Source organism: Panthera onca, chromosome D3 (genome assembly GCF_046562875.1).
Source record: "Panthera onca isolate mPanOnc1 chromosome D3, mPanOnc1 haplotype 2, whole genome shotgun sequence".
Lineage (NCBI taxonomy): Eukaryota > Metazoa > Chordata > Mammalia > Carnivora > Felidae > Panthera > Panthera onca.
This window is the reverse complement of record NC_138350.1, coordinates 57553227-57580458: the sequence shown is the minus strand read 5'-3', so window position 1 is coordinate 57580458 and position 27232 is coordinate 57553227. Positions and strand designations below refer to the sequence as shown.

General features: G+C 55.7%; 1 protein-coding gene across 50 annotated transcripts in view; it reads left to right on the top strand.

Annotated features, from left to right (window-relative positions):
- The window catches only part of CELF4 (CUGBP Elav-like family member 4), a 299755-nt gene that overhangs the window by 257872 nt on the left and 14651 nt on the right, over positions 1–27232 (top strand). For 7 of the 50 annotated variants that reach the window (XM_060613671.3, XM_060613714.3, XM_060613672.3 and 4 more), the window contains exons 4-11: positions 10548–10676; positions 11123–11202; positions 11616–11759; positions 12889–13036; positions 15162–15311; positions 19040–19105; positions 20513–20596; positions 25582–25665. In XM_060613671.3, the coding sequence (XP_060469654.1) occupies positions 10548–10676; positions 11123–11202; positions 11616–11759; positions 12889–13036; positions 15162–15311; positions 19040–19105; positions 20513–20596; positions 25582–25665 (885 nt within the window). Of the gene's footprint in view, positions 1–10547; positions 10677–11122; positions 11203–11615; positions 11760–12888; positions 13037–15161; positions 15312–19039; positions 19106–20512; positions 20597–25581; positions 25726–27232 lie in introns of all 50 variants that reach the window. The other 43 variants (XM_060613689.3, XM_060613674.3, XM_060613668.3 and 40 more) reach the window with 17 other exon arrangements.

The window sequence follows — 27232 nt, the reverse complement described above, 5'->3', positions numbered from 1 at the left end:
AGCCGAGGACAAACTGGCCATAATTTATGCTCCCACATGATATAAAGGGAAAAAGTCCCCATTAGGCTATAAATTATCCTGTGATGGGTGAAATGCTGCAGAATGCACCAGACGCCAGTGGAAACCCCATTAGACAACAGGGTTCGGCTGCCGAGAAGTCCCCACAGAACCCCAGGCCGTCTGTCATGCACCATGCGCCTGATGAGGACAATGTAGCAGATCAAACGTGCGATCGGTTACCTGGAGAGATGGCTGTGTGCTGCTGTCCTGGAGAAAGGTGACTTCTACGTAGATCCACTTTGTATCCCAGGCTTCCCCTGGGAGGCCTGGTGCAGACTCGGTGCGGGATGTGGGTCGGAGAGCCAAGAGGAGGCAGCTAGGGGTGCAGGGGTGGCCTCCAGACCCCTCACCTGTACTCAACCTCCAGGGTTCAGTTCCTGCCCAACTCAGGGCCCTCATGCCTACCCATCGTCTCGAAGAATGTAAGAGACAAGTGTGCAGGGGCATCCCTGGCCCCCAGGGTGGTGACAGTCCCCAAGTTCTAGTCCTGTCTCCCAAAGCATGCTGCGAGCCCTCAATGGCACAGACCCACACCTGTGCTCCAGGCAGCCACCAGGGGGCTGGAGGGGCATGCTCCGCCCAGGGAGTGGATTCTGCCAGCAGGTCCCTTTTCCTGTGTGGGGAGGAGAGAGGACCTTACAGCCTAGACCTCAGGAAGGGGAAGGCCTGAGGACTCATCCGGAACAAGCTTCCTTCCTCGTCACCCAGGGGAGCTCAAGGCAGCGGGGCTTTGGGCAGAGGGGTGAATGAGACTGGGAAGGGTTTGTGAGGCATAAAGAGAGGCCCCCAGGCCATCAGGAATCAAGGAGAAGCCTGAGCCGGTTACAGTTAACCTGCCCGGTCCCCCTTCCAGGCGCTGAATCGAAGCCCTGGACTTGGAGAAGGAACAGGTTATTAGGCCTTTGCCAGTCGTCTGTGTGGAGATGGAGGGGTGGAGAGAAAAGAGAGGGAGAGAGAAGTCTAGGTAACACCATCTTCCCCTGGAAGGAAGGTGACGGGGAGAGCTCGGCTCAGCTCAGCTCAGATGGCTGAGTGTGGGTCTCAGCTTCGCCGGTGACTGAGTGTCGCATTTCTGGGAAAGATGCTGAACTCTTCTGTTTCTCGGTTTCTTCCTGTACACAGTAGAAATGATCAAATACCCACTACACCTGTCAAGTGCTTATCTCACTGCCCAGGTCATAGCGAGTGTTCAATAAATGAGAACCATGACAGTCCTCACTATTGTGGCTGTTTTAACCACCTCCCGGAGTCAGGGAGTCAGTCTGGGGTTGGAGTCGGGGTGCCTGGGGGCAGCAGAGGTTCTGTGATGTGGGAGTTGGGTCCACAGGCTCTGTGGGGTGACTGGGGTGACACGGAGACTGGGTGGGCTGGTGCTGTGAATCCGGGAGCTAGGCCAAGCCCAGGGAGCACATGGCAGGCAGTGAGGATGGGCACAGGCAAGGAGCCTATACCCAGAGTGGGAGTCCCAGGCCAAGTTTGCAGTGGTCAGAAGTGAGCGTCCAGGCCTTGGGCTTTGGGGGAGGTGTTTAGATTGCGATGGGCAGGAGAAGAGGAAGGAGGAGGAGTGCATGTGCGTGCATACCTACGTGTGTCATTGCTGCTCCCTAGTACCACACGCCCCTTCTCACCTCCTGCTTTTGCACGTACTGCTCCCTGACCTGGGATGCCTGCCCCTTGCCAGTTCTAGCTGGCAACCCCTGCCCGTGAATCCTTCAGGGCCCAAACTGAGCCTCTTAGACCCCTCTCCACCCCCTGGCCACACAGCTCATCCATCACCTGCTAGGCGCCTGCACTTATCAACAAGGGCCACTCATTTCCTACTTTCTGAGGACTCCTGGAGGTCGGTGCCTCATCGCCAGCACCCACCCTCAGGCCAGCCCCATTGGAGTGCCACTCCCAATGCTCACTGGGCAAATAGGCTCATGTATTCATGTCAACAAATATTAAGTGAACATCTACTACATGCCAGGCATGTTAGGCATTGGGCGCTCAGCAATGAATGAAATGGATGGGAGTCTGGACATAAATGAGCAAAATAAGGTCATACATGTTATGAAAAAGTCCAGCGAAGAGGACAGTGAGTGTGAAGGCCGTGACTTGAACTAGCAGGTCAGAAAGTTCAATGAGCAGGTGACATGTGATGGAAGGCTTGCAGGAGGTGAAGAGTCCTGAGGATATCTAGAACACGATCTCTGAGACAAGAGGAAGAACAGGAGGTGCAAATGCCCCAGGTGGGGGCCGGGCGGGGGGCAGAGGTGCACAGGGACTATTCCTGAGAAAGCATGGAGACCCAGAGGTCTGGAGCGAGGGAAGGAGAGACCAGGGAGAAGTGGAGTGTGGGGTGCCTGTGCAGTCCCTTACACATCTCTAGAAGAGTGGGCTTGTGCTCAGGGACATGGGAGCCACTGTGAGGTTTGAGCTCCGCCTTGCAGTTGAACTGACCCCTCTCTGGCTGCTGTGTGGAGAGCAGATAGCAGTGGGCCTGGGTGGGTGTCAAGAGACCGCGAGGAGGAGACTGACGTGGCTGGGGCCAGATCCCGAAGCACTGGGAGGCAGGAGCCGAAGGAATGCGAATGTGTAGGGACTGGACGCAGGGCTCCTGCCTCCTCCCACCCCCAACATCAAACAGCGCCTGTCACGAGGGAGCTGGTAGATCAAGGCCTGGCACCGCCTCCCCCAGAGGCCAGAGCTGGCTGAGGGTCCTCATTTGCATCCCCGGTGGAGAGGGAGCCCCATCCCAGTCCCAGCCCCAGCAGCCTTTGATCTGGTTTGATGTCTCCCTCAGCCTCCTTCCCAGGCAAGAAGGCTTTTATCCTTGGAGGGGGAGGCAGCTCCCCCCAGCTGCCTCCCCGCTCTGGCTCTGACAGTGTGCGTGTTGTGGGGACCAAAGGGGCCACGACTTTTCTACTCACTGGTTCACTTCACGCTGAGAACCCACGTGGGCCTGGCGGGTGACCCCATGTCCCAGGTGAAGGGACTGGCTCTCAGGAGGGTGGCTGAACCCATCACACTGCTACAGAGGGATCCATACCCAAGCCCTTAACCTGGGTGTGCAGGGAGGCTGCCGACCGCCCACGCCAACTTGAGGAGGGGGACATTGTCCGGATCCCATTATGAGAGGAGCCCCCTGCCCTGTCTTCCACCCCCTTTTTTTTGGAAGGCAGGTTTGAGGCTGCATGCTGCTCTCCTGGGGGAGGAACGTGGGGGGCTCTACTAGGGCTGGCAAATAGGAGGCAGGGGAGGTCTTGGGACTCTGGTTGTGGGGGGAGGGGTCAGCAATCTTGAAAATGGCACAGATTTAGATTCAGATGATTGGTTTGAACCCCGCTTGTCCCTTGGGAGCCAGAGGTGCTTGATGGGTCTGGACCAGCAGAACTGGTGGAACTAGCACATTGCTGGGCTTGGTGTGACTTTGGGAGAAATGCCCTGTTTTGGATCAATCCAGGTAGACCTCTTGGAGGAGGCTGGGGAGCATCTCAGCCGTCCCCAAAACACTACCATTTGGTTAGGGTGGTGCAAAGGCTGGGCTGGGCAAGAATCACTTTGTTCATTTCAAAGTACCTGGGGGTCCTCTCCACACCCCTGGGGGTGAGGGTGGGCCTCCTCACCCCACCAGCTGGAGCCCCTGTGGGTGAGCAGTGGCAGTAAGGGCTGTAACCGGCACAATGAGTGCATTTACTGAGCATTCGCTCTGTGCCCGGCACTGTGCTAACACCCCGTGTACTAAGCTCTTTAACTTTCTAACTTTCTAACTTTCTAACTTTCTAACAACCCTAGAAGGTGGGCACAGTTATTCTCTCCCTTTTATAAGTGAGGAAATGGGGGCCCAGGGAGGGCACATGACTTGCCCTAGGTTGATTTGACAAACAGCTTCAGTCACTGCCTGGAAGATGTCCCCCTGCCCCTCCTATCGAGTCGGTGTGCCTCCCTTGTCCCCTTCCTTTGAAGGTCCTCCCTGATTGGCGGTGAAGCTAGGGAACAGGAGTAAGCGTCTTCCCCTCAGACTCACTGCCTGTGGGCCCTGGTGCGCTTAGATCATCTCCAGGGAGAGCAGATGGTTCTGGGATCCAGGAGGCACCCTGGGAGTCCCCTGGTCCCAAAGTCAACAGCCTGATAGATGCGCGAGGGCCCTGCCTGGGGTGGCCCTCAGGGCTCTACGTCCTGCCAGCAGCTGAGGCAGGCACGTGGTGCACCTCAGGCTCTGGGCTCCGGCCTCACCCAGACCACCTTTGGGTCCAAAGCCTGCAGAGCAGGACGGAAGACCTCTGGCTCCGTGATTGTGAACGGAGCATTTCTTCCTCACTCCCCAAATTGCTGTCGTTGAGTCTCCAGGGACCCAAAGGAAAGCATCTCTTGCTGGGCTGGCTTTAAATCCTGCAGAAGCCAGGCCCCCCAGTAACCCCTCTGCCCTCCCCGCCAGCCGCAGACCTCAAAGCCCCATATTCCCCACCTTGGCCCCTCACCCTGGGGTTCTCCCTAGCTCCAGGCCCCCCACCCACCCACCCTCGGCAGCTGGAGGGAAGAGAACAGTAAAAGTCTATTGCGGCCATAAAAGGCATTAACCATCTGAACACTCGTCCACAGTGCCCCAGCAGCCGTCTATCCTTAAGCAGGAAATATTGTTTAATGCCGATGGTAATGAGCGAATCAAATTTTGAAAATTAAACCGGAATTTGAGCATTAGCGCTAGGGCGCTGGCATTTGGCGTGTCAAGTGGTGCTGCTGTCACCCCCGCCCTCCCCAGTCGGGGGCCCACTCCCCCTGCAAGCCCGCAAGATGCTCCTTGCACATCCGAGGGAGCTCAGGCACCACCGGGAAATATCCCGTGTAGGAGCCTGGCCTAAACTTGCCATCTATCAGTGTCTTGCTTCTTGGTTTCCTGGACCCTCCTTTTAAAATGCAAACCCTTCCAGCCAGAGCCCCATTCTGCCCTGACATCCTGAGTGAACGAGTGTAGGAGTTTCTCTCAGGGAGGGATTGGAAAAAGCCTAATATTCTGGCAACCAGATTCCATTGCCTTTTCATAAGCACCTATCCACCTATCTATGGCTCCTGGGAGGTGTCACCCAATGCTTTTTATAGGTTGGGAACCTGGAGCTTAATTAGATTGAGGTTCTGGGGAAATAAAAAAGACTCCTGAGGCCAGAGGAATGGGAGCTGTGTGTGTTTGTGCTGGGGCAGCAGGCAAGAGGCTGTTGGAAAGGGAAAGTTGAACTTCAGCCTGACCCCCTTACTGCCAGCCCTGTGGCATGCAGAGACCACTGGGAGTGGGTGAAAAGAGGGGTCCCTCCCACCTCTCAGACTTTGCTCAAATGCTCTTGTGGTCTAGAGCCCCTGCACTGGTCCCCCAGAAGTGGAATCCCCAGCCCGCCTCCTTCTGGAAGCCTTCAGGGTCTAAACACTCCCCCTCCTCCCACCCCTCCACCCCTCCCCACCCTACCCTGGCCCCTCTGGTGCACAGTCCAGAGCTGTTTCCTGGCTCTCCTCTCTCATAGTAAATGCTCAATAAATGCTCACGGAAGGAGTCACCAGAGGGTGAGCCTAGGCGGTAGGTCAGGTGCACTGATCCAGGCCCTTCTGAGGTGGCTGTAAACACCTTCATTTGACACAGAACTGGGTACTTCTCCCCATGCATTATTTGGGGGTGCTGTAGACTATGCCTACTCCCTGGCAGTGGTCGTTGGGACACTGGGCACAGAAAGCAGAGTTGGCCTCTGCTTCAGGCAGAGCTGAGACTAGCGCCTACCTTCCACCGCCCAGCCCTTCTGGGGTGTCACACTCCTGCTCCCCAGGACCCCAGGTGCTCCCCACACCCGCAGACACAAGCACTCACTTTTTAAAAGAGCAGGGAGGCAGGAGCAAGGGGTTATAGGATTGGGAAGTCAAGAGACCCGGAGAGGCTACAACTATGTGTCTTGGAGCCCTGCGGGGAGGGCACACGAGCTCTGGGGGCCACTGCGTGGCAGCCCCAGTGGCCTTTGTCTTGTTTGGGAACTGTCTATTGCAGATGGCCTGTGTCGCCATCAGCGGATGGACGTCAGCTCCAGTGAGCCTACTGTTGCAGGCCCGGTGCCTGGAGCAGTGTCTGGTGCAGAGAAAAGGGCTCAGCAAACAATTGAATGACTAAGGAGCACACTCCCCTTGTTCTGTCCCTTGACAGGAGGAGCCCATGTGAAGACTCGAGGGTGGGGGTGGTCTGGCACTGGGCTCAGCCCTGGGAGCCAGAATAGGAACGTATTATAGTCCCCTACCTTAAGCTGGGCTCTCTTGAGGGGAAGGTACTGGGGTCCAGTCACTAGCCTCCACTTGCTCACATGTTTGGGCCCTATGACTTCCCACCCAGGGGTGTCTTCAGCCCATCTCCACCCCTGGCTCTGTGGTCTCTCCTGCCCTCACCTCCTCAGAGACACAACAACACCCCCCCCCCCCCGAGGTCCTGCCGTGGGCTTAAGGCTGCGGGCTTACAGGGGAGAGTGAGAACACCACAGACTCACCATTACCCAGGGACCCTGTATCATGTCAGATAGGCAGACTATGGTCAGGGACTGCTTAGCCTGTCCAGGAGTCAGGGGTCTTGTGTTGATGTTGGAGAGGGTGGCTGGCTGGGGAAACTGAGTCATCCTCTGAGACTTTCACTAGGTTGACATCAGACCCAAGACACCAGCCAAATGGTGCCATTGGTCATCTGACACAACTTGGAGACAGTGCCTCAGGAAAGTAGCCAGAGGGAGAGGAGGTCACAGAGGGTGGGGTGACAGGGGGAGGTTGTCCATGCTGGCTGGTCAGCCATAGCATAAGTCTAGTCCCCCCAGAGATGACCTCTCCCCATCTAGGACACACAGCAGGGGTGGCCCTCCTGGCCAAATTAGGGCAGGGCAAATGAAGGGAGGGGTGGCCCTCCATTTCCTCTTCCTCCTGGAGTAACGGTCCACCCTGTTGTTCCTGGTGGCGACCAGGTTCCACTCCTGTAGCATCTCTTGGAAGCCTAGCATCCATCACATGAGGAAGGACTGATTATTGCCATTCTGTAGACCTAAAGCCCAGGTGGGGAGAAGTTATACAGTGGCAAGGCAGCGGTGCTGGGGTTAAGCCAGTGGGCCTGGGCCACAAGGAGATCCACCTTTGGACTCAAGAGTCCTTCCAGCCTCTGGTCTGAAAGAGAATCCTTAGAAGCACACCAAAGCCAGGTGGAAACGAAGAGCGTGCAAACTGGGTGCATTTGAGGGTCCCGGAACCAACCAACATTTGAGGGTTGTGGACTCACCCCAGAACACCTAGGGGAGTGAGGGTGGGGCAGTGGGGAGGACTCACCCAAGAATACCTAGGGGAGTGGCAATGGGACTGGGTTCTTGGGTTTCTTGCAGTCTTCTAGAAAGGCAACGCTAGCTGCAGTCTCCCTGGGGAAATCCGGGCGTCCAAGTCTCCGAGTAGGAAGAGGAGAAGCCTGGCCCCCTACAAGTTTGGAAAGTCCTCCAGAAGGAAAGGCCCTGGTCTAGAACTGAGAACGGAGAACTGTAAGGAAGACAAAATTTCAGGGGAGAGGAAGAAAAAAATGAGGGGGGAAAAACTGGCGAAAGGGAAGTGCCTGAATAGAAAGGCACGTGTGGGTGAATTTTAATGCAATCAGAAGGCTGTCATAATGATAATAAAGGAATATATTCAGATGTCAGGAGAGAGGAGAAGTCTCGGGGTTTCGGTCCCAGCATTTAAATCAGGCTCAGACAGAGGAGGGGCCCCCCCTCTTCCCTTCCTTTTTCCTTCCCAGGGAGGAGACGGAATTTCTAAACCTGAGGGCCAGGGATTAGCAGGAGGCAGGGGGTTTCACTTCATTGTCTTTCCGGAAATCCCATTTAATTGGATTCCTTAAAAGGCGCTGGGGCTGGGTGGGGGACAGGAGTGCAGAGTTGTAATGACTCATGACTCCACTGAAGGCTTGAGAAGCTTCCTCCACTTCATGGAAAATGTTGCTGCTGCTTCTGGGAGTTAAACATAAGCCACTGCCCCTCTCCCCTCTGTCTCTGCCCTCTCCTCTGCCATCTCTGCTGGATGCTTTTTGTTTCTGATTCTTTTCCCTCCATTTCTGCCATTTTCCTTCTCCCTCCGCTCCTAACATCATCTCCCCCCATCTTTCCCCAGCTTCACCCCTCCACTTTCTCTCTCTCTCTTCTTCTTGGTTTCCTGGCCCAGAATTTGGAGTCTGTGAGCCCTGAAGATGGGGCCGGGGTGTGCCCGGCCTTGAGATGGCCCAAGAAGCCACCTGCTTGCCCGGGAAGGGGCAGGTGGCTAGGCAGGGGCTCCAGGCCCCAGAGCTTTGACTGAAGCCCACTAATGGTGAAGGGCTAGACTGGGGTGCCCTGGTCCAGAAGCAGTAACAACAACTGGCAATGATGCCCTGTAGGGCATGGAAGGAGCTGGGACCCAGGACCACCTCATCACTGAGGACTAGCCCAGTGCTGAGTGCTCTGGGCTAAGAGGTACTGACAGGACAGAGGTCAGGGCTTCCTGAAGTAGAGGACTCTGGGGTGGCTTGTGAAGCAGTGCAGGGACCAGGTGGTTTCCTCTGCTTTGCTCCAGACCCCAGGACACCTCCTCAGCTCTATGTGAATTCTCCTGGCAGTCTGGGCATGGGGAGGTTCTCTGGGGCAGAAGGTAGCAAGTACTCTGAGTACAGAGAGACATAGACTCAGAATGCTCTCACATTCGCAGGAACCAGAACTCAGGGCCATTTGCAATTTGGGGGTGTACGTTTCTGCACATAGGCTGTGTGTGCCTGTGTTTGTCAGTCATTCGAGAGTCAACAAACATCTAGTGAGTGCCTGCTGAGTGCTGCTTCCACAAGGATTCTGTTCCAGCTCCTATGGCTGCATAACAATTTAGCCCCAGACTGAGTGGTGTAAAATAACCATTTGTTACACTCATGGATCCTGGGGGTTAGGCATTCAGACAGGGCACAGCATGGAAGGCCTGTCTCTGCTCCAAGATGCCTGGTCCTCAGCTGTTAGATTCAAAGGCTGGGGGCCGGAATCATCTGCAGATTCATTCTTCCCATGTCTGGTGGTCGATGTTGGCCGTCAGCTGGGGACATGGGTTCCTTCTCATGGGGACTTTCTTGTGAGCTAGTTTTGAGTCTCGAGTTCTTCACAGCAGGGTGGCTGGCTTCTCACAGAGAAAGCATTCCCAAAGACAGAGCCAAGTAGGAGCGCCTCCCTTTTATGACTTAACTTGGAAGTCAGCAGGCATCCTTTGTGCCATTCTTTATTGGTTAGAGCAGTCACAGCCCCACCCTGATTCGAGGGGAGGGAGCACAGGCCCCACCTCAGTGGGAGGACTTAACGTCACATCGTCACATCGCAATAAGCTTGTGGGATGGGAGATCCTTCGGCAGTCACGGCTGCTACAGAGCCGCACAGTCCAGTGTGATCCCTGCTACCCTAAGCACGCGGCCAAATGGTGTCAACAAACCGAGTCGTTCTAAACCCCCTGGGCGGGGGGAGACTGGTGCCGGAGCCCAGCCTTCAGGAACAGGTCCCACAAAAGTGTCCAGGGCTACATTTTTGCAGCATGAACTAGGAAGGGCCAGACCAAGGAAGGGACACCAGATGGAGGTACAAACAATGTGGGATAAAAAGAAGGTGTGACCCTGGGAATGACATAGGGCATTCGTTTGTCCACTCCGTAACTCTGTCCTGAGGGCTGACTAACTGGCACTCCAGGCAAGGCCTGCTCTCTTCCCCCAGGGAGCATCCATGGGGTGGGGGCAGGGAGCTGGACAGAAACCAAAGCAAAGCAGTAAACGACGGTCCTTTGGAATCTGGGCCTCTGAGACAGAGAATAAAGGAGAGCAGGAAGGAGGGGCCTTGATGAAGAGGCAGTATTTAAACTGAGACCTAGAAGGCGAGAAGAATTCAGCCTTGTGATCGGGAGGCACTTCAGACAGAGGGAAGGACAGATGCAAAAGCCCTGTGGTGGACTTGCCTGTTGTGAGTTAATTTTGGCATCTGGGGGTGAAAGTGGCTGAAGAAGATAGTATGTAGCTAAGAGGAAGGAGAAAGGGAATGCAGGGTTGCCCAGATGCCCCTTGTGCCACCGCTGTGCCATCCGTGTGCCATATAGGTGGGCAGCCAGACCAATGGCCTCACTCCCTCTGTGTGCTGCCTGCCCTCTGGGCGGGAGGGGGCACAGTCGCTGCAATCCAGCCCCCTTGACCCAACCCTTCCTCCCTCACCTCCACCTCTGGCTATGCTCTCCCTCTCTCCCAACCCCCTCACCCTGTGGCTCTCCTGCTCTAGCTGCGTCCAAGCCCTCCCCCTCCAGCTAAGAGCCTTCTTGCCTGCCCAGCTCCTCCCCCTCCTCCTCTTACCCTTCGGTTGTACCCTCTTACCACCACCCCCTCACCACCCCCCCCCCCTCCCCGCCGGCAGCCCGGGCCCGCCCGCGTGCAGCCCGGCTCCTCTGGCCCGGGTAAGCATCTCCTAATTTTGTTCCAGAAGATAGAAAACTCTTCGTGGGCATGCTCAACAAGCAGCAGTCCGAGGACGACGTGCGCCGCCTCTTCGAAGCCTTCGGGAACATAGAGGAGTGTACCATCCTGCGCGGGCCGGATGGCAACAGCAAGGGTGCGTGGGGGCGGGGCGGGGGAGCGGGCGGGCGAGGCCTTGGGCCCCACAGCAACCCCCAACCCCGGCCAGTCCTGGGCCTCCAGCTGGCCCCGACCTGCGACCCGCAAGCCGGGGAAGGATGATTGGAAGGGGCAAGGCGGTCCGGCCTGAGGATAAGGGAAGGCCGCCATCCAAGTCCAGAGAGGGGCAGGGAGACTTAAAATAAGGATGCTTTTAAGTCTCCGTCCCCGTCCAGGTCTTTCTCTGTCTCTGTGTGGTTCTGTCTTTGTGTTTCTCCGTGTCTCTCTTTCTCTCTCAGTCTCTGTGTCTCACCCATTCTGCTTTCATCCGGGATGCGCCCTCTCCCCTCGGCCCCTCGGGTGACTCACCTCTCAGCCCTCGCGCTTCTAAGGCCTTCCTCGGCCGGCCCTCGCGCCTTGGCTCAGCCTCTCCCGTCCCCCCAGGGTGCGCCTTTGTGAAGTACTCCTCCCATGCCGAGGCACAAGCCGCAATCAACGCTCTGCACGGCAGCCAGACTATGCCGGTGAGTGGGGCGCTCCCGGATGAAGTGAGGACCCCGCGGTGGCCCCAGAGGGACCGAGAGCTCCGCAGGGCCCCGCCTGCCCTTGAGCTCCGTGCACACTTTGCCAAATGTGGGGCGCTCACAGCCTCCTCAAGAGGCAGGAAGGCGTTGTCATTATCCCCATTTCTCAGACAAGGACACTGAGGCCCAGAGACGTAAGGAACTGGACTGCCTCTAGATTAAAAAACGCCTGCCGTGGGGTTAAGATCCCAGACAGCTGGGCGAGTGCAGGCGCTGGAACGTGCCGCCCGGCTCCATCCCTCCCCCTCCCCAGGGCCCTCCCCCAGAGGATCGGGTGGGTCCCGCCAGGGCAAGGACAGCTGGGAGAGGAGGCAGCTGGGGCAAGTGGGCCTCACGCGCAGTCCTGGCTGCAGGGAGCCTCATCCAGTCTGGTGGTCAAGTTTGCCGACACCGACAAGGAGCGCACGATGCGGCGAATGCAGCAGATGGCCGGCCAGATGGGCATGTTCAACCCCATGGCCATCCCGTTTGGGGCCTACGGCGCTTACGCACAGGCAGTAAGTGGGGGCGCAGCCGAGTGAGGGGCGGGGCCGTGCGCGCAGCTGTTCTCTAGCTCACTTTGCTCAGAGCCTGGGAGAGCAAGGACGTCTAAGTGTGCTGAGGGGAGCCCTGCTCCTGGCTCAGAATATCCTGCTGTCCTGGAGCATGAGGAGTGATGAGGAGTGAACCCAGGGAGTAGAGACCAGAGGGGGCTAAGAGAAGTCTAGGCCAGTGCAGGGTGGTTTCCAGGAGGAGGTGGGCTGCTATTCTGGTTCTATAGAGAAGGAGCTGGAGAGGCCTCTAGGCCGGGCAGCAAGGTGGGGTGCCCTCAGCGCTCTTCCACTAGTCAGAGTCTAGGAAGCACCACCTGGAAGTGGTGAGAGAGGTGCCCGTGCTTGTTCGTCACCACTCTACTTCTGCCCTCACTCATGGGAGGCGGTCATTCCTGGCAGGGCTCCTTTGAGGTGCCCCAAGGCCCTCTGCATCCACACTTGCCCTGCGGTCCCTTCAGACCCTGCCTCATGCTGCTGGCCATCCACTTCTTCCCTCCACACTGGAGCCAGCTCTGTCCCCGTCTCCCGGGAGCTGACCCCAGACTTATAACCACAGCCCCCACAGGGGTGGCCCTGAGGTCGGCTGGCGTTCCGGTTCTAAAGATATAAGCTCACTTCACTTCATCAGTGTCCAAACTTGGCCATGTGACCAACCTACCCAGTCCCCGCTCACCTTTGTGAGGACACTGGGGGTGCCTGGAGTTCTATTCATGATTCTCCTGTTGCTTCTACCCAACAGACTCCAAGTTAGGACCACCTTAAACAAATCCATGCCAAGTTAACTCTACAGACGCTCACCTAACATGTCTCTGGAGCTCTGGCTGTCACATCTCCATGGATGACAGACCTTTCTTAGGGCTGACCGGCACCCATGGAGCCAGTCCCCTCCTCCTCCCCCTCTACAACTTTAGAGTCCCTAAGACCCTATCATTACTTATGAATACAGTTCTCTCAGAGGGTGGGGGTGGGGGGATATATTTGAACTCCCTGGGTTTCAGGGCCTGGGAGGCTGGTCTCCAGGAGCCGAGCCCCCTGGTGGGGAGGGCTGCCCCCCTGGAAGCGCATGATATTTTTTCCACTTCCTCTGCCCCAGCTGATGCAGCAGCAAGCGGCACTAATGGCGTCAGTCGCACAGGGCGGCTACCTGAACCCCATGGCTGCCTTCGCCGCCGCCCAGATGCAGCAGATGGCGGCCCTCAACATGAATGGCCTGGCGGCTGCACCCATGACCCCAACCTCAGGTGAGTGGCCAGGTACCAACACTGGACCTGGTGTGGCAGGAAAGCAGCAGGTGGGACCTATTATTTGGCCAATTTCATCTACTGGTGGACCTTCCCATGGCCAGAGCACATGATGTATGGGCCCAAGCAGGCTTCATCTTCCGGAAGTTTGTAAGTGTTCTAATCCCAGGGCACCTGGGTGGGTCAGTAGGTTAAGCGTCTGACTTCATCTCGGGTCATGATCTCAAGGTTCACAAATTTGAGCCCCACGTCGGGCTCTGTGCTGTCAGCTCAGAGCCTTGAGCCTGCTTCAGATTCTATCTCCCTCTTTCTCTGCCCCTCCCCCATTCACATTCTCTCTCTCTCTCTCTCTCTCTCTCAAAAATAAATAAAAACATTAAAAAAATTTTTTTTAAATGTTCGAATCCCTGGAGACCTAAGGGAAGATGGGATGTGGGCCCCATGCAGTCAATGATATGATTTCAGGGTGGTGAAAGTTTCACTCAACTTATTGAGCCATATCAGGAAGCAATTCATCTTGATCTCTTTTCTAGATCTCTAGAAAGAAATTCACATGAAAACACTTCCTCACTTTGAGGTCTGAGAGGAAAAAAATCTTGCCCATTCTGTGGCCTTATTAGGTTCCTGGCCTAACCAGGGAAGGAGCCCCAGTTTTTTCACTTTTCTTTAATCCAACTTAGATTCATTGGCTTTTCCCAAGACAAGTGCAAGAGAGATAAGCAAGAGAGATAAGCAAGAGAGAACCTCAAGAATTATTAAAGGACAGCAGGTTTGGAAATAACCCCATTCATAAAGCACGTTCTTTTTTTTTTAATATTTATATTTGAGAGAGAGAGAGTGCACACAAGGAGGAGAGGGGTGGAGAGAAATAGAGACAGAATCTGAAGCGGGCTCTAGGCTCTGAGCTGTCAGTACAGAGCCCAACGTGAGGATCGAACTCATGAGCCGTGAGATCATGACCTGAGTGGAAGTTGGATGCTTAACTGACTGAGCCACCCAAGCTCCCCAGGATGTTCTTAATTACATCTTGGCTATTGTTCAGTTAAGTGATTCTCAACCTGGGCCAGTTTTGTCCTCCCGCCCACCCAGGACATCTGGCAATGTCCTGAGACATTTTTGGTTGTCACAACTGGTAGGGGGAGTGCTACTGTAGTCTAGTAGGTAGAGGCCAGGGTTGTTGCTAAACATCCTATGATGCCCAGGAGAGCCCCTCACAATAAGGAAATGTCTGTCCTCAAATGTCAGTAGTGACAAAATTAAGAAACCCTTGTCTAGTCCCAAGGCCTGGCCCAACACCCCAGGTTCTCATTCATCCAGCTTCCTCAGCTCCCTGCACCATACTGGCAGCCTTCCTGACATCCAGGAGCTATAGAGATTCCCTGCTTCCTACAGGAAGAGGAAGGCCCTTTCCAGTATAATCATCAGTATGCCATCCACACCTTGGGCTCCACCCATCTGGCATAGAGAAGGCACAGGGTATTGTCATCTGACCCTGACTTTACCCTTGTCACAATGAGCATCACCATTGCCTCCACTGGAGGAGGCCTCAGTGTCTATTTGGTGTATGAATAGGGCTGAGTCTGGACTTTGCAAAGGGCTCTCTCCTTATGTGCAAGGGAACATCAGAATTAAGACCTCCTCCCACCTGAGTAGCAAAACTCCTTCATGGGGAGCCAGATCAGCCCCTCAGTGATGCAGACAAGAGAGCAGAGCCAGCAACTTAGTAGCCCCGTAGTGGCTAAACAAGGACCAGCCCATCCTGACTTAGCTGGGGTGAGCAACATCCACTAAAAAAGACGAAAGGAAGATTAAGTGTAGTCAAAGTCAAGGACACTGAGAATAGTTTATGTGCTGCAGGTCCAAGGCCATGCTGCAGTCACTGGTCAGGGAAGCCTTCTTGGGGTGGGCCAGAGTTGGACTCTGCCTTGAAGGATGGATACAGTTGGGATGAGTGGTGTCACCATGAAGGGAGATAACCCCAGGCATGATTCACAGATAGGACTGACTTGGGAGGTCTTTTCCCAGGCCCTTGGAGCCAAGGGATAGAGCTCCATGGGTCGGCCTTCCTCACCTTGGTTCTGCTTGCCTCCCCTCCTCTTCCACCCCTCTGTACTTCTGGAACCAGGTGGCAGCACCCCTCCGGGCATCACTGCACCAGCTGTGCCTAGCATCCCGTCCCCCATTGGGGTGAACGGCTTCACCGGCCTCCCCCCACAGGCCAATGGGCAACCTGCCGCGGAAGCTGTGTTTGCTAATGGCATCCACCCCTACCCAGGTAAGCACATCTGGCAGCCCTTCCTTCCCCACGCAGCACATTCCTCATCCATTCTGTCCCTGCCCTTGCTTGTAACAGGGAACATGTGGCTCCTACTCTCTGCCTGTTCCTTGGCAGAACCCCAAATGTGATCAGAGAGAGCCAGCCTCTTGCCCTCCTTCAGGGAGCCCCTGGTTGGAGAGAAGAGACCAGCCCATTCCTGGAGCTCCGTCAGGAAAGAGAAGAGAACAGATATGGTTGTACACTGACATAGAGAGGCTAGTAACTGCAAGTTAATTGAGAGTGAATTTGGCCCATAGGAAATGAGTGGAGAGAGACACTAAAAGAATAGTCATACTTAGTGTTAAGTAGGAAAAAAATCTCTTATATGGACAAGGCAGAGGCATATAGATTTGACATTTTGACTAGTACATACTAGTTTGGATCTGTACAAAACTGTGGTTGGCACTTCGGACAAGTGTGTCAGAACCATGGATAGCACCCCAGTGCTTCTTGCATAAATGCTGGCCTACAAGACCCAGGAGGCCTGTTCCTGATGCACTTTGTTCCTCTCAAACTTAGCATGTCTCTTGTGGTGAGAGTACCCAGCTGCTTGCAGCAGCTCCTCTCTCTGGCCTTGAGGATGGACTGACTTTAGAGCAGGGAAGCTGGGCCTAAAGCCCTAAGGGAGACTGGCAAGGGGCAATGTAATAGAGATGTGAAGAGAGCTGTCCTCCTTCCTAGAGGGCAGATGGTTACAGTACAGAGTCCCTGTAAGTACTAGTAAGTGCCCGGTCTGCGGCAGATGAAAGGGGGGTGGGGGGCTCCAGAAGGAGAACAGGACATGGGCCTATCCCCTGGGAGGTCAAAGCCAGTCAGGAACACAATATACATTGACAGCATAATGAGACAGTAAGGCAGAACAGAGCATCATCAGGAGCTTCCTGAGTAGGAGGCCCAGATCAACTTTAACAGATGGATAGGAATTAGAGAGGTGAGGGCAAACGAGGAACATAGTCCTGTAGAGGAGGCTGTCCCGGAGGCCCAGAGGCAGGGGCCCCTTCCTGGCAGGGACAAGGGGTGGTAAGGAGTTTGGCCCAACTAGGACAGAGGAGGTCAGATAAGGGGGCAAAGTAGTGCCCTCTACTCTGCTCACCAGAATCATCTGTGTGTCTTTGTGAAATCACAGAAGCCCAGAGATTTTGATTTCAGTGTCTGGAGTGAGGCCCAGACATCCATAGAATATGAGAGTTCCACCAGCAGCAGAGTGCAAGGTCACTGTGCTAGCAAGAAATAGAGACTTTCCTGACTTTGACCTTGGAATTGTCTCTGATCTGATCCCAGAGGCTGGGATCCGTTTGGATCCCCACTCACCGCCCTGGGCCGCCAGGGCCGGCCCCCTACCACGTTGCTCCACACTTCTCCCCTCACTGCTAGGAGAAGCCAGAGAATCCCAGAGTAAAGGGGCAGGGCCAGAGGATCTGGACTGTTGTTGAAGGATGAAGACTCCAGGCTGGCAAGGGAGGCAGGGAGAGGTTCGGCAAGCCAGACGTGGGAGAGACCCAACCAAGCTCAGGTTCTTGGGCTCCTCCCCACTCTGGCTCATGGGCTGGGAGATACAGTCCCCAGCACATCTGGGTGGTTTCATTTCCCCCCCTCCTCCCTGCCCGCAAGCCCATCTGGATCTCTGGATTTTGACAAACCTGTTTCTTCCCCACCCCCACCAGCATCTGTGAGCTGTTTCCCTCATGGAATTTGGAAATGTTCCTCTCCCCCATTTGTAACAATCTGCCACATCCCATAAACAATTCCCTGCCAGAGCAGGGGGGAGGGATGAGGGAAGGAAAGGAGAAAAGTAGTACATTAAAAAAATTAATTTACCATCTTTAAATGCGGAGTTTGGAGCTGCTATAATGAGCGAGATCCTTCAAAGTGTTCACTCTTTGGCAGTTACTAATGAGGTCATTAAGCAGAGAAGTAGAGAAGGGTCTCAGAAATGTTTTTCTCCACTTCCTAGCCCCGGGTAGCTTCTCTGTCCTCCCCTCTCGTTCAACAAGATCGTGTTGGAAGCACTCAGTGTGGCCTTTATTGCCACATAACACCCCCGAAGGGGTAGCTCTCACAACTGCTAAGGACCGTTCACTCCTTACATCACAGAATGTGCTCAGCACTTGCTATGATTCTGGCCCTGTGCTGGGTGAGCTGCCATGTAAATTGTGCAGGTGATATTTTGCATAGGCCATCCAACTGGCCAGAGGAAGAGACACCTTTTTCTAATTTGCATAAAGGCACTTTGTGTTTGAGCAGCTGGGAAGACTGAGAGGGCAAAGCTAGACATGGCTCTCCAGAGAGCTGGGGCTGGTAGAGGAGTCAGGCAGAGGGGGCAGAAGGGTAGAGAAGACCAGCCCGACAAGCATCATCACCATTACCACCTCCCCACCAGGAGCTCCTGGCTCCAGTCTCCGACTCGAGGGAAATAGACGGATAGGGTTTTGTCCTGGGACAACCCCAGGCAGGAAGGGGCCTGCATCCTGACCTGTCTTCAGCTCCCCACTCTGAGCAGTCCCCTCCTGGGCCCAGCTCCCCTGCAGCCATCTACGCTGTCTCCCAGAACCACTGCCCCTTGGATTTTCCCTGGGCTCCCCTGCAGCTCAGGTGCTGTTGTTCTAGAGGAAGGTTACCGAGAGGTTTAGGGACAAGAGCTTGGAAGGGAAGTTTGGGAATTCTTCCTGGTCTGCAGGCCCCAAAGCCTAGCACTACCAGCCAGCTGGCTGGCCTGGGTTGCCAGGCAGATATAAGCCCAGATAATTGTCTTCTTGCCTTGCTGTGTTATCCACTCTGCCTTGGACATGTTGAGGCTGGATCTGTCTGGGTCCCCATTCACCAACCTGGGCCTCCAGGGCCAGCCCCCTACCACGTCAGTCATCAGTGAGTGGCCTTGGTCACCAGAGGCAGTGCCCACATTCGCCGGGCTTTTACCCGCAGCACCTGTAGACACAACAGAGGCAACAGAAATGGGCCAAGCCTTTGCTCCAGTCCAGCTTCCCCAGGTTGCTTGCAAGAGTATCAACCTAAGGCTCCTCTCTTTACACTGGGCAGTAGACAGCCCAGACTCACGAGATCAGGTGGGAGGAAGGTCCTTGGTCTTGTGGTTCTTCAGTTTTTGGGGCCACACGGGGCAGACCTTATCTGTGTGGCCAGTTCCTGCTGAATGTGTCTCAGGCGTGACCTCAGAGTGCAAGGCCTCCTTGCCTTGTGCAAACTCCCTAAGGATAAAGGAGAGGTCCCTGTGTTTGAGCAGCACGGGTGGCCCAGGAGGACAGTGTGGCAGGATGAAGCCTCCCATGCCCTTCATTTCACCCAGCTGGGATCTGCCCCTGACTTGTGTTGGGGATAAGTGAGGAGGAGACCACTTTCTTGGTAACCTCTAGCCTCCTCACCCGTTTTCCCACAGCCCTTGTCCAGGACCAGGTCGCTCAGGTATCTTCCCACCAAGCCCCTCATGGTGGAGCCCTCCTCTGGCATCTCCTTCCCGTCCCTTCACAGCCTTTTCATGAGCGACCCACCCCACCCCACCCCACCCCAAGCCGGCTGCAGCCTGAGTCCCCCAGCACCCAGGCAGGGTGGGAACAGACGCCACAGTGGCTGGGAAGGGCAGTGCAGCCGAGGCATCATCTCCCCGGGCACGGCGGGGGAGAGGCTGGTCTGGGTGGGCATCGCTGACTTCTGCTCCCTTGGCTCCCCTGCAGCACAGAGCCCCACCGCCGCGGACCCCCTGCAGCAGGCCTACGCTGGAGTGCAGCAGTATGCAGGTCGTTAGTATCCTCACGTCCCCACACCTGGGGCACCAATGCCCCCTTTCCTCCCCAGGCCTGGGCCCCGAGCTGGGGAGGGGAGGGGGGGGAGTGGGAGGGGCGGGAAGGGTATCCTGGGAGAGGACCCGCTCCCCTTCTACGAGCCCCCAGCATTCAGGCAGAGTTTACTTCTGATGGCCGGTACCCTTTGCAGCGGTGGGTGGTCAGAACTTCACACGAGTAGGTGAGCCAGGCTGAAGCTCTGGGCAGATACCCGGCTCTGAGGCCGGACTTTCCTCCCAACCTTGGTGCTTCCAGGGCTGGTTTGTGCTGGGGGAGAGGCCAGAATTCACAGTCACTGGTCTGGCAAATGTAGATGCCTGGGTTTGAGGGAAGGAGCGACCCTGGAAGAGAAGCAGTTCTGTTCCTTCCCCCATCCACATCCAGGCAGCAGGAATGGGGCTCCAGCGAGGGGACATAAGCAGCCAGAGGTAGAAAAAAAGAAGTGAGAAGAGATAGCCTTGGGGCCAGCAGATGGCCTTAGGTCACTGAGTGGGGAGGTGATCAGCCACTGTAGGAAGCCCAAGGCAAGTTATCAGTCATTATCCTCTGTCTGTCTTTCACACACCCACACACACACACACACACACACACACCATAATCATCTCTGCCCAGCCAGTCTCCTGCTGTCTGGCCAGGTCAGAAAGAGCCAGCAATATCTCTCCTGAGGGCAATATGGAGACTCTGGTGAAGCTGGCCTCTCACATCTGGAGGTCAGGGGAAGCTCTCTCACCTGCTGGGACCCTTGAACTCTGACCTCAGATCCTGTACCTTTGGAGGCAGGCCAGGCTGGGGACAGGGACTGGCCATTCCTGTTCCACCTCTGACCCTTTCCAATTGAACCCAGAAAGTACCAAGTTTGGCCAACTGAGTCCTTTGCCCCTGAGAACCACCCCCTGGCAGGATCCCAGAGGCCAAGCTCATACGTAGGGTGGCACCCCACCTCCCACACAGGTGCCATCTGAGTGGGAGGAGGGTACAGGTGCCAGAGTCAGCCCTGGCTCAAGGAATGGGGATTCCTGGTGGTGTGGGTGATCTTGTGCAGGCACTCCAATGTTTTTGATGGTCCGTTATTGTGGATTATCCACAAATGCGGTTGCTCCATTTTTTCAGAATAAGCTTGCCTTCCCCCAACTGCATGCACGCGCGCACAAACACACACACACACACACACACACACACACACAGACACACACACACACACTGAACTGGCTTTATCTTAAGTGGCTAAGCTAAAACGCCCCTTTTGGCTGGTCTGCTTTTACTGCTCAACACTGAAGTTTCTCTCTTTCTTCCTGCCTCTCACTCTGTCTCTCTCCATGTCACTGTCGCTGTCTCTCCTCTCGCCTCTTCTCTTTGGCCCTCCAGCAGCCGCCTACCCTGCTGCCTATGGTCAGATAAGCCAGGCCTTTCCTCAGCCACCTCCAATGATCCCCCAGCAACAGAGAGAAGGTGAGTTTTTGAGCTGGGGCTCCTAGGCCCCTCCCCACCCCCTTCTGTCCCCAAAGGGGCTGCTCACCTGGGCCTTCGGCTGGGGTGTTTCGTTTGAAAGGTGACCATGTTTGTGTGTGGTGTTGAGGAGGGTGAGGGAAGACAGCCCGATCGTGACGTGGCGCATTTTCCAATCCAAACATGGAGGTGGGCTTCTCAAGGGCAGCTCTGGAAACCCAAGTGGCAGGAGGGCAGGAAGGTGGAGCCCTGGAAGAGGTGGGGGTCCGAGAATCCCCCATCCCCTGATGGGCAGGATTTGGCCAGTGGAGAGGAAGGGGAGAAGTAGGAATTCTCACCACGGGGCCGGAGTAGGGAGACCTGTTCATCACGGACAGGAGAACTTGTATCCTCTGGGTGCTCCCAGCTGGAGCTCCCAGGGTGAGACTCCACAGGCAGGTGCGGGAGTGGGAGTGCCTCTGTGCAGCCTAGTGGAAGGAGAGGTGCCTGGAAAGTCACATCCAGAGGCCCTGGTGTGCACAGGGCAGGCAAGGCCAGTGGGGTTTGGGAGGCTGGGATCTGATAAAGACCCTCAGTGTCTTCCTGTTCCAGAGACTAGAGACCCACAGGGAGCTGGATAAATAAGCCCACCCTCAGGATTCTGTGGGCATGCTCACAGAGAGCCCAGTGGGGGTGGGGGGCAGGGATACTAACAAGGTCTTGCCTTCCCCAGCCCATGAAAAGGGTTACCCACCAGTGAGGCCACTGCATCTGTCCCAGGAGCCCATTTGGCCAGAGGATTCCGATGGTCTCCAGATAAACAGCTCATAGTCCCTGCAGCATAGGTCCCCAGAGCCAGGAGATGTGGGTTAGCCCTGGAAAGGACCCCGGAGTCTGCTAGTCTTAACGCATTGGTCTGACGGGCCCCAAGCATGCCCCAGATGGCTGAGAACCTGGACTTCTAAGCAAATCCATCTGGATCTGACTCCCAGTTTATGGCCACCTTCTTCCCCTTCCCCTTGATGTCCTTACCTATAAAATGAGAACAGTGAGGATTAGTTGCTAGAGAAGCATGAAACTCAAAGCTCACGTCTGACTCAGAAGTCCAGAAATTTCCTATGGATTTCTCGCTGTGCACACAGCCTTTCCTTCACCAAACCGTCATCCCTCCAAAGTTGTACATGATGCCCACCACCCCAGTTGACACACACTGGGCAGCTCCTGAGATATGTGTCATCACCTCTCCACAGCCAGGAAGGCCAAGCTACAGGAACCCAGAGGAGTGTGCGGTGGGGCCCCTGCCCACAGCCTGCGAACACGGCCTGCTCTGGCTCTGTCCGGAGTGACATCTGGGCCCGCTGGTGGTGAAGTGGGGGCAGGGGGTCCAGCAGCCCTGCCTCCATCAGAGGGTCCCTTCATTGGTCTGTGGCCCTTGAGCCTGCTTTGCTCCTGCCCTCCTCCCCTTCAGTCCAGCTCTTCCAGTGCCATGTCAGTGAGAGCAGAGCCATGAAGGGTAGGGTCGAAGAGTCCCAGTCTTGTCCGTCCAAGCCCAGACCAGAGCACAGTGCCCACAGGCACTATCACCCCACTGGCCTTAGGCTGACACACCCTCAGCCCGCAGTCAGTGCCCTGCATCACTCTGGCCTGTGGGCTCAGGGGTCTCTAAACTCTGCCACACACACACACACACACACACACACACACACACACGCCTGCAGGTCAGTGCTTCTCTGACCAATACACAGGTTAGCCCCTAACCCTGGCCTTAAATAGACTGAGACCCTCCATCTACTCCCTGTTCGTCCTCTCTTACACTCTGCACCACCCCATGTATCTCACTCTGCACTTCTCATACCTTCCTTCCATCTCTGAGCAGCTTCAGCTCCCTACCCCTGTGCCCAGCTCCCCAGACCAGACCTGGTGAGGCCAGTCTCTGCTCCAGCCACCTCTCAGTTGCGGGATCTCCCTTTATTGTCCACACTCTTCCTGACGGGAGCACAGGACGAGCCACCATAGGAGAGCAGGGCATGGGGAGGGGTGAATCGTGGACCCAGATGTGTACAGAACCAGGTTTCATACAAGGGTGAGCTCATGGTGCTGGGAGCCGGGCTGTCAGAGAAGGCTTCGGGGGCCTTGGAGGATGAGGTCTTCAGCACATAAATATGGACAGACAGACATTCAAGGCAGGGAGAACAGGAACAAAGGCATGGGTGCTGCAAAGTATGAGGTGAGCCTGGGCTTGGGGACGGGACCAGGTGGGGAGACAGGACGGGGTGGGCTGCAGCCAGACCAGAGTCATGTCCACAGTGTTACATGAAGCACAGGTGAGAAAGAAGGCTGTGTTCCTCCAGCCATGACAGTGGTTGGCCCTTTCTGTCATGGTTACCACCCCCTGTGAATGTCACTGACGTACTTGGACACACTGGTTGTGGGAGAGACCTCCTTCCAGGACCTTGTCTTTGAGCTGAGCCTGAAAACCAACAGATGCCTGAATTCCTGGAGGCTCTCAGCTCCACAGATGGGTTGAGGTTACCCTCGGGGCTGCTCCAATCCTGGCTCTGCCCAGGGCTGCAGTGTGGCCAGAATAATCACCTCCTGTGTCTGGAGCCCTGCTTCACCATTTCTCAGAAGGCTGGGTGGGACCAGATTGATCTTACAGTCCTGCTGGTGATGCCATCTGGATGATGTACCATCTGTGGATGAGGAAATGCAGGAAGGGCTTGGGGGTGGAAGACAATGTGTGTGCTCCCTCTGGAGGGGTGAGGGGCAGGGGGCTAGGCTGGGGCTGTGAGAGCCATTCCTGTGAAGTTCAATGACACACCATACTGATGGGATGAGCCTGTGGGCTCTGACCTTGAAGGCTCTTTGAGACTTTAAGTTGAATAGATATAACATCCACATAAAGCATCTTGTCGAACTTGAAGTGAGGGTCCCAGGTTCAAGGCAGGTGGCTACATGGGGTGGGACAGTGAGGGAAGCCTGAAGAATGGGATGGAAGGAAGAAGGAAGGCAGTGCTGGGGGAGGGGTAGGAGGGCAGGAGAAGGCAAATGCCCCTGCCCCCTACAGCTCCCAATCTGACTGCAGAGAAAACCTCTCAGATCAAAAGGAGAAAGAGCCTCAGACCACAGATTGTAGACTTAGGGAGCACTGGAAAAGAGAAGGTATGGGGAGAATCTGGGTGGGAGTCCTAGAGGAGGTGTGGCTTAGATTAGGCCTTCAAGCTGATTTCTGCCCGGAGGGGACTCACATCTAGCTGGGGACCATCAAGGGACGCATTCAGAGTATGAACCAGTGAGAACATGGCATGGCTGGAGATGGGGTAAGCTTGGGGGATTCAGCAGCAGGGACCCCTGGAGATGGGTGAGGGAGCATGCTTGCGTGAGTTCTGAATGCGCCGTCAGCAGGCACTTTTCCTGGGAGACAGTGGTCCAGGAAGGAGAGGCTGAGGGTGGGAGGCTGAGGGTCGATGATGCAGGATGGGGACCAAGGACCCAGGAGGTCAGACACTCAGAGGGTCGCTTTGGTGGTCAAAGGGGTCTTTGGAAGGAACAAGAAGGAGAGTGAGGGTCCAGAGACTTGCTCCTGAACTGGGTTACCTGGCAACCTCACCTGTCCCAGAGAAGCAGAATGTGGTTCTGGCCTTGCAGCCACACGCAGCCCACATCGATGCCTTACTACCTTCACTTTTATGCTCATGCTTAGTCTCAACCAGTCTCTGGTCAGAGCCTCGGTTCTTCTACGTCTCTAACAAATGCAGCTTTGCATGGCCTCCACAGGTTGGAAACCATCACTGGAATGACCACATTCTAAAAGGTTAATAACACATAGCATACTCTGTTTAAAATGGCAAGAAAGAGATGAATCATCTTGGAAATATTTCCATTTCAAAGTTAAAATTGAGAATTATGGTTATTTAAACAAAACATAACTCTTTAGCTGTTTGGAAATTTTAGAAATCCAAAGGCTTCAACAGTGTTCAGGGTTTCTGGGCACAGAGATTTATGATAGGGAGAGAGGAAAGCGCAGAGTTCAGAGGCAGATGGCCTGGGTCCATATCCTGGCTCTCTCACCTCAGCCGTGTGATTTTTGGCAGGTGACTTAACCTCTCTGGGCCTCCGTTTGCTCATCTATAGTGGGAGTGATGACAGTACTTGCCTCAGAGGGCTGCTAGAAGATTCAGTGACATAACCTACATATAAAGCGCTTAGAAGAGCCTGACATGTAGTTCACACTGTAGAAGTGGCAGGTTGTTACCGCTGTCAAGAAATGGGGAGCCCCATGTAATAAGGCTTGCGGGTACCCCGGCTAATCACGGAGCCGCCGTGCCGTGAAACCCCTCCTGTGCACCTAACCTGTCGGAGGAGGCTAGAGAAGTCCTGATGTCTGCACTCGGGACTGGGGCTGAGTGAGAGGTTTGGGGCAGGGGAAGGTTGGGCACCAGGTGGGAAGCAGTGGCTGCGGATTTTGGAGGAAGATGGGCCAAGCAGCAGCCAGCCAGGAGGTCCCAGCTGGGGCCTGCCTGTGGGACGTGACAAGAAGCTTCTCACCTGGCACCACGGGCCTGCTGGGCTGCCCAGGGCCATTCCAGAGCAGACGCTGGGCCGGAGGGCGGCCGCCTGGCCTTCCCCAGCTCTCCCTACTCCTGCCTGTCCTCAGCACCTCCTCTCCCTGGCTGACCAGGCCTTGGCACATTTACCCCCTTCACTCGTCAGCTCTGCCCCTGGAGCGAGTTGCCAGGCACCATCTTATAGATCCATTTTGCAGCAAAGGTGACTGAGGCACAGAGAGGTTCAGTGACTTGCCCAAGGGCAGGGCGGAGACCAGAGCTCAGGCTTGGGGCTCAGCAGTCCCCACTCCTCCATGGCCGCCCTTGGATCTTGGATGAGACCCCCCCTCCCAACCTTGCCCCCCTCCCTGCTGCCGCTGCCTAACTCGCTCACCTCTCCTCTGTCTCTCTCTTCCCCCCACCCCGCCATCCCTCCTCCCTGCCCCACCCCCCCCACCGCAGGGCCCGAGGGCTGTAACCTGTTCATCTACCATCTGCCCCAGGAGTTTGGGGACGCTGAGCTGATGCAGATGTTCCTCCCTTTCGGTAATGTCATCTCCTCGAAAGTGTTTGTGGATCGGGCGACTAACCAAAGTAAATGCTTTGGTGGGTAAAGATAACAAACCAACTAGCTTCACCCAGGACAGGGCGGTGCTCGCACCAATTTACCGGTGTCCGACTGCTTTTAACCTGCTCCTTCACATCGCCCCCATCCCCAGGTGCTCCCTATGGCCCAGCCCCCAGCCTCCACCCCCCACTCCTCTTCTCTCTGCTACTGTTCTTTTGGCTTCTTGGCTTTCCCTGCCCGCCCGTGCCCCCCCCTCCCCCATCACAGTCCAAGAGACAGGTCCCCCTGCCTGCCACAAGGCCCAGTTTCCACCCACTGAGAAGGGGAAGGAGTCACCTTGGGCCAGGGTGGTGGAGGCATCGAGCAGAGCCCATTCTCCCAGCAGCTCCCCGTCTTGCAATCATAGAGGCCCCGGTGGATGCCACGCATGATCCTTGGGGTGGGGGGTCTGCCCAGCTGAGGCCCCTATCCTGCCTGCCCCTCGGCCTCCTCTCTGTCCTGCCCCTGCCGCCCTTCTCTGTCTACCCTGCTCTTTGCTCCCCTCCTGCCACCCACTGAACCCTCCTTCCCCCACCACTCCCTCAGGCCACCAGAGCCACATTGCTGAGGAGTCAGGAAGAACAAACTGGTCCTGCCCTCAGGAAGCCTCAGGTCTGAGCTTAGATGAAAATCATGCCTACCCCGCAGCACTGAAGTCTGCAAGGCACCAAGTAATGGAGCAAAGAGAAAGGCAGGTGGATGGAAACAGTGAGGAAGGGGAGGGAACTCTGCAGAGGGAGAACAAAGTGGGTGTGGGAGCCTAAGGACAGTGAATGAGGGAGCCAGCAGGAGGCTTGGGGAGAAGGGATCCTGGGAGGCCAGCTGTGAGGGAGGGGCTGTGTTGGGGGGGCTGACCATCAGACGAGGATGCTCCTGGGATGGAGGCAGAGGGAGATGAGGGGAGGTCCTTGAGCTGAGAGTAATAGAAGGAAAATACAGCTTTTAGGAAGTGTGCGTGGTGGCAGGATGCTAGACGGGACGGGGGACTTGGGAAGATTTGGAGTATGGTTGTCAGATAAAATATAGGGTTCCCAGTTAAACTGGAATTTCTGATGAACAATGGATGCATCTTTTGTGTGTAAGTATGTCCCAAATATTATATGCAATATGTTCCATGCAATATTGGGGATATACTTACAGTAAAAAAAAATTCATTGTTTACCTGAGATTTCAATTCAACTGAGCATCCTGTGTTTGGATTTGCTGCAGACCTCCTGGAATTCGGCCTCTCCCACACCTCTCCCCTCCACTCCTCCTTAGCTCCTCTCCTGCCTCCTCTTTTGCCTCTATTAGCCGTGCCTCCGCGGCTAGATCCACTCATGGGTCCCCAAGGAGTGAGGAGTCCAGTCCCCAGAAGAGCCACACATGGGACCAGAGCTGGGTCTGCCAGAAGCTTAGCTCTCCAGGTCGAACCCCAGATCCCGGGTCTGTGAGGACAGAGTAGGGGTCTGTGTTACCTGGGGAACCCCGATCACAGCTTGGGACGGTGTAGGGGAGACCATACAA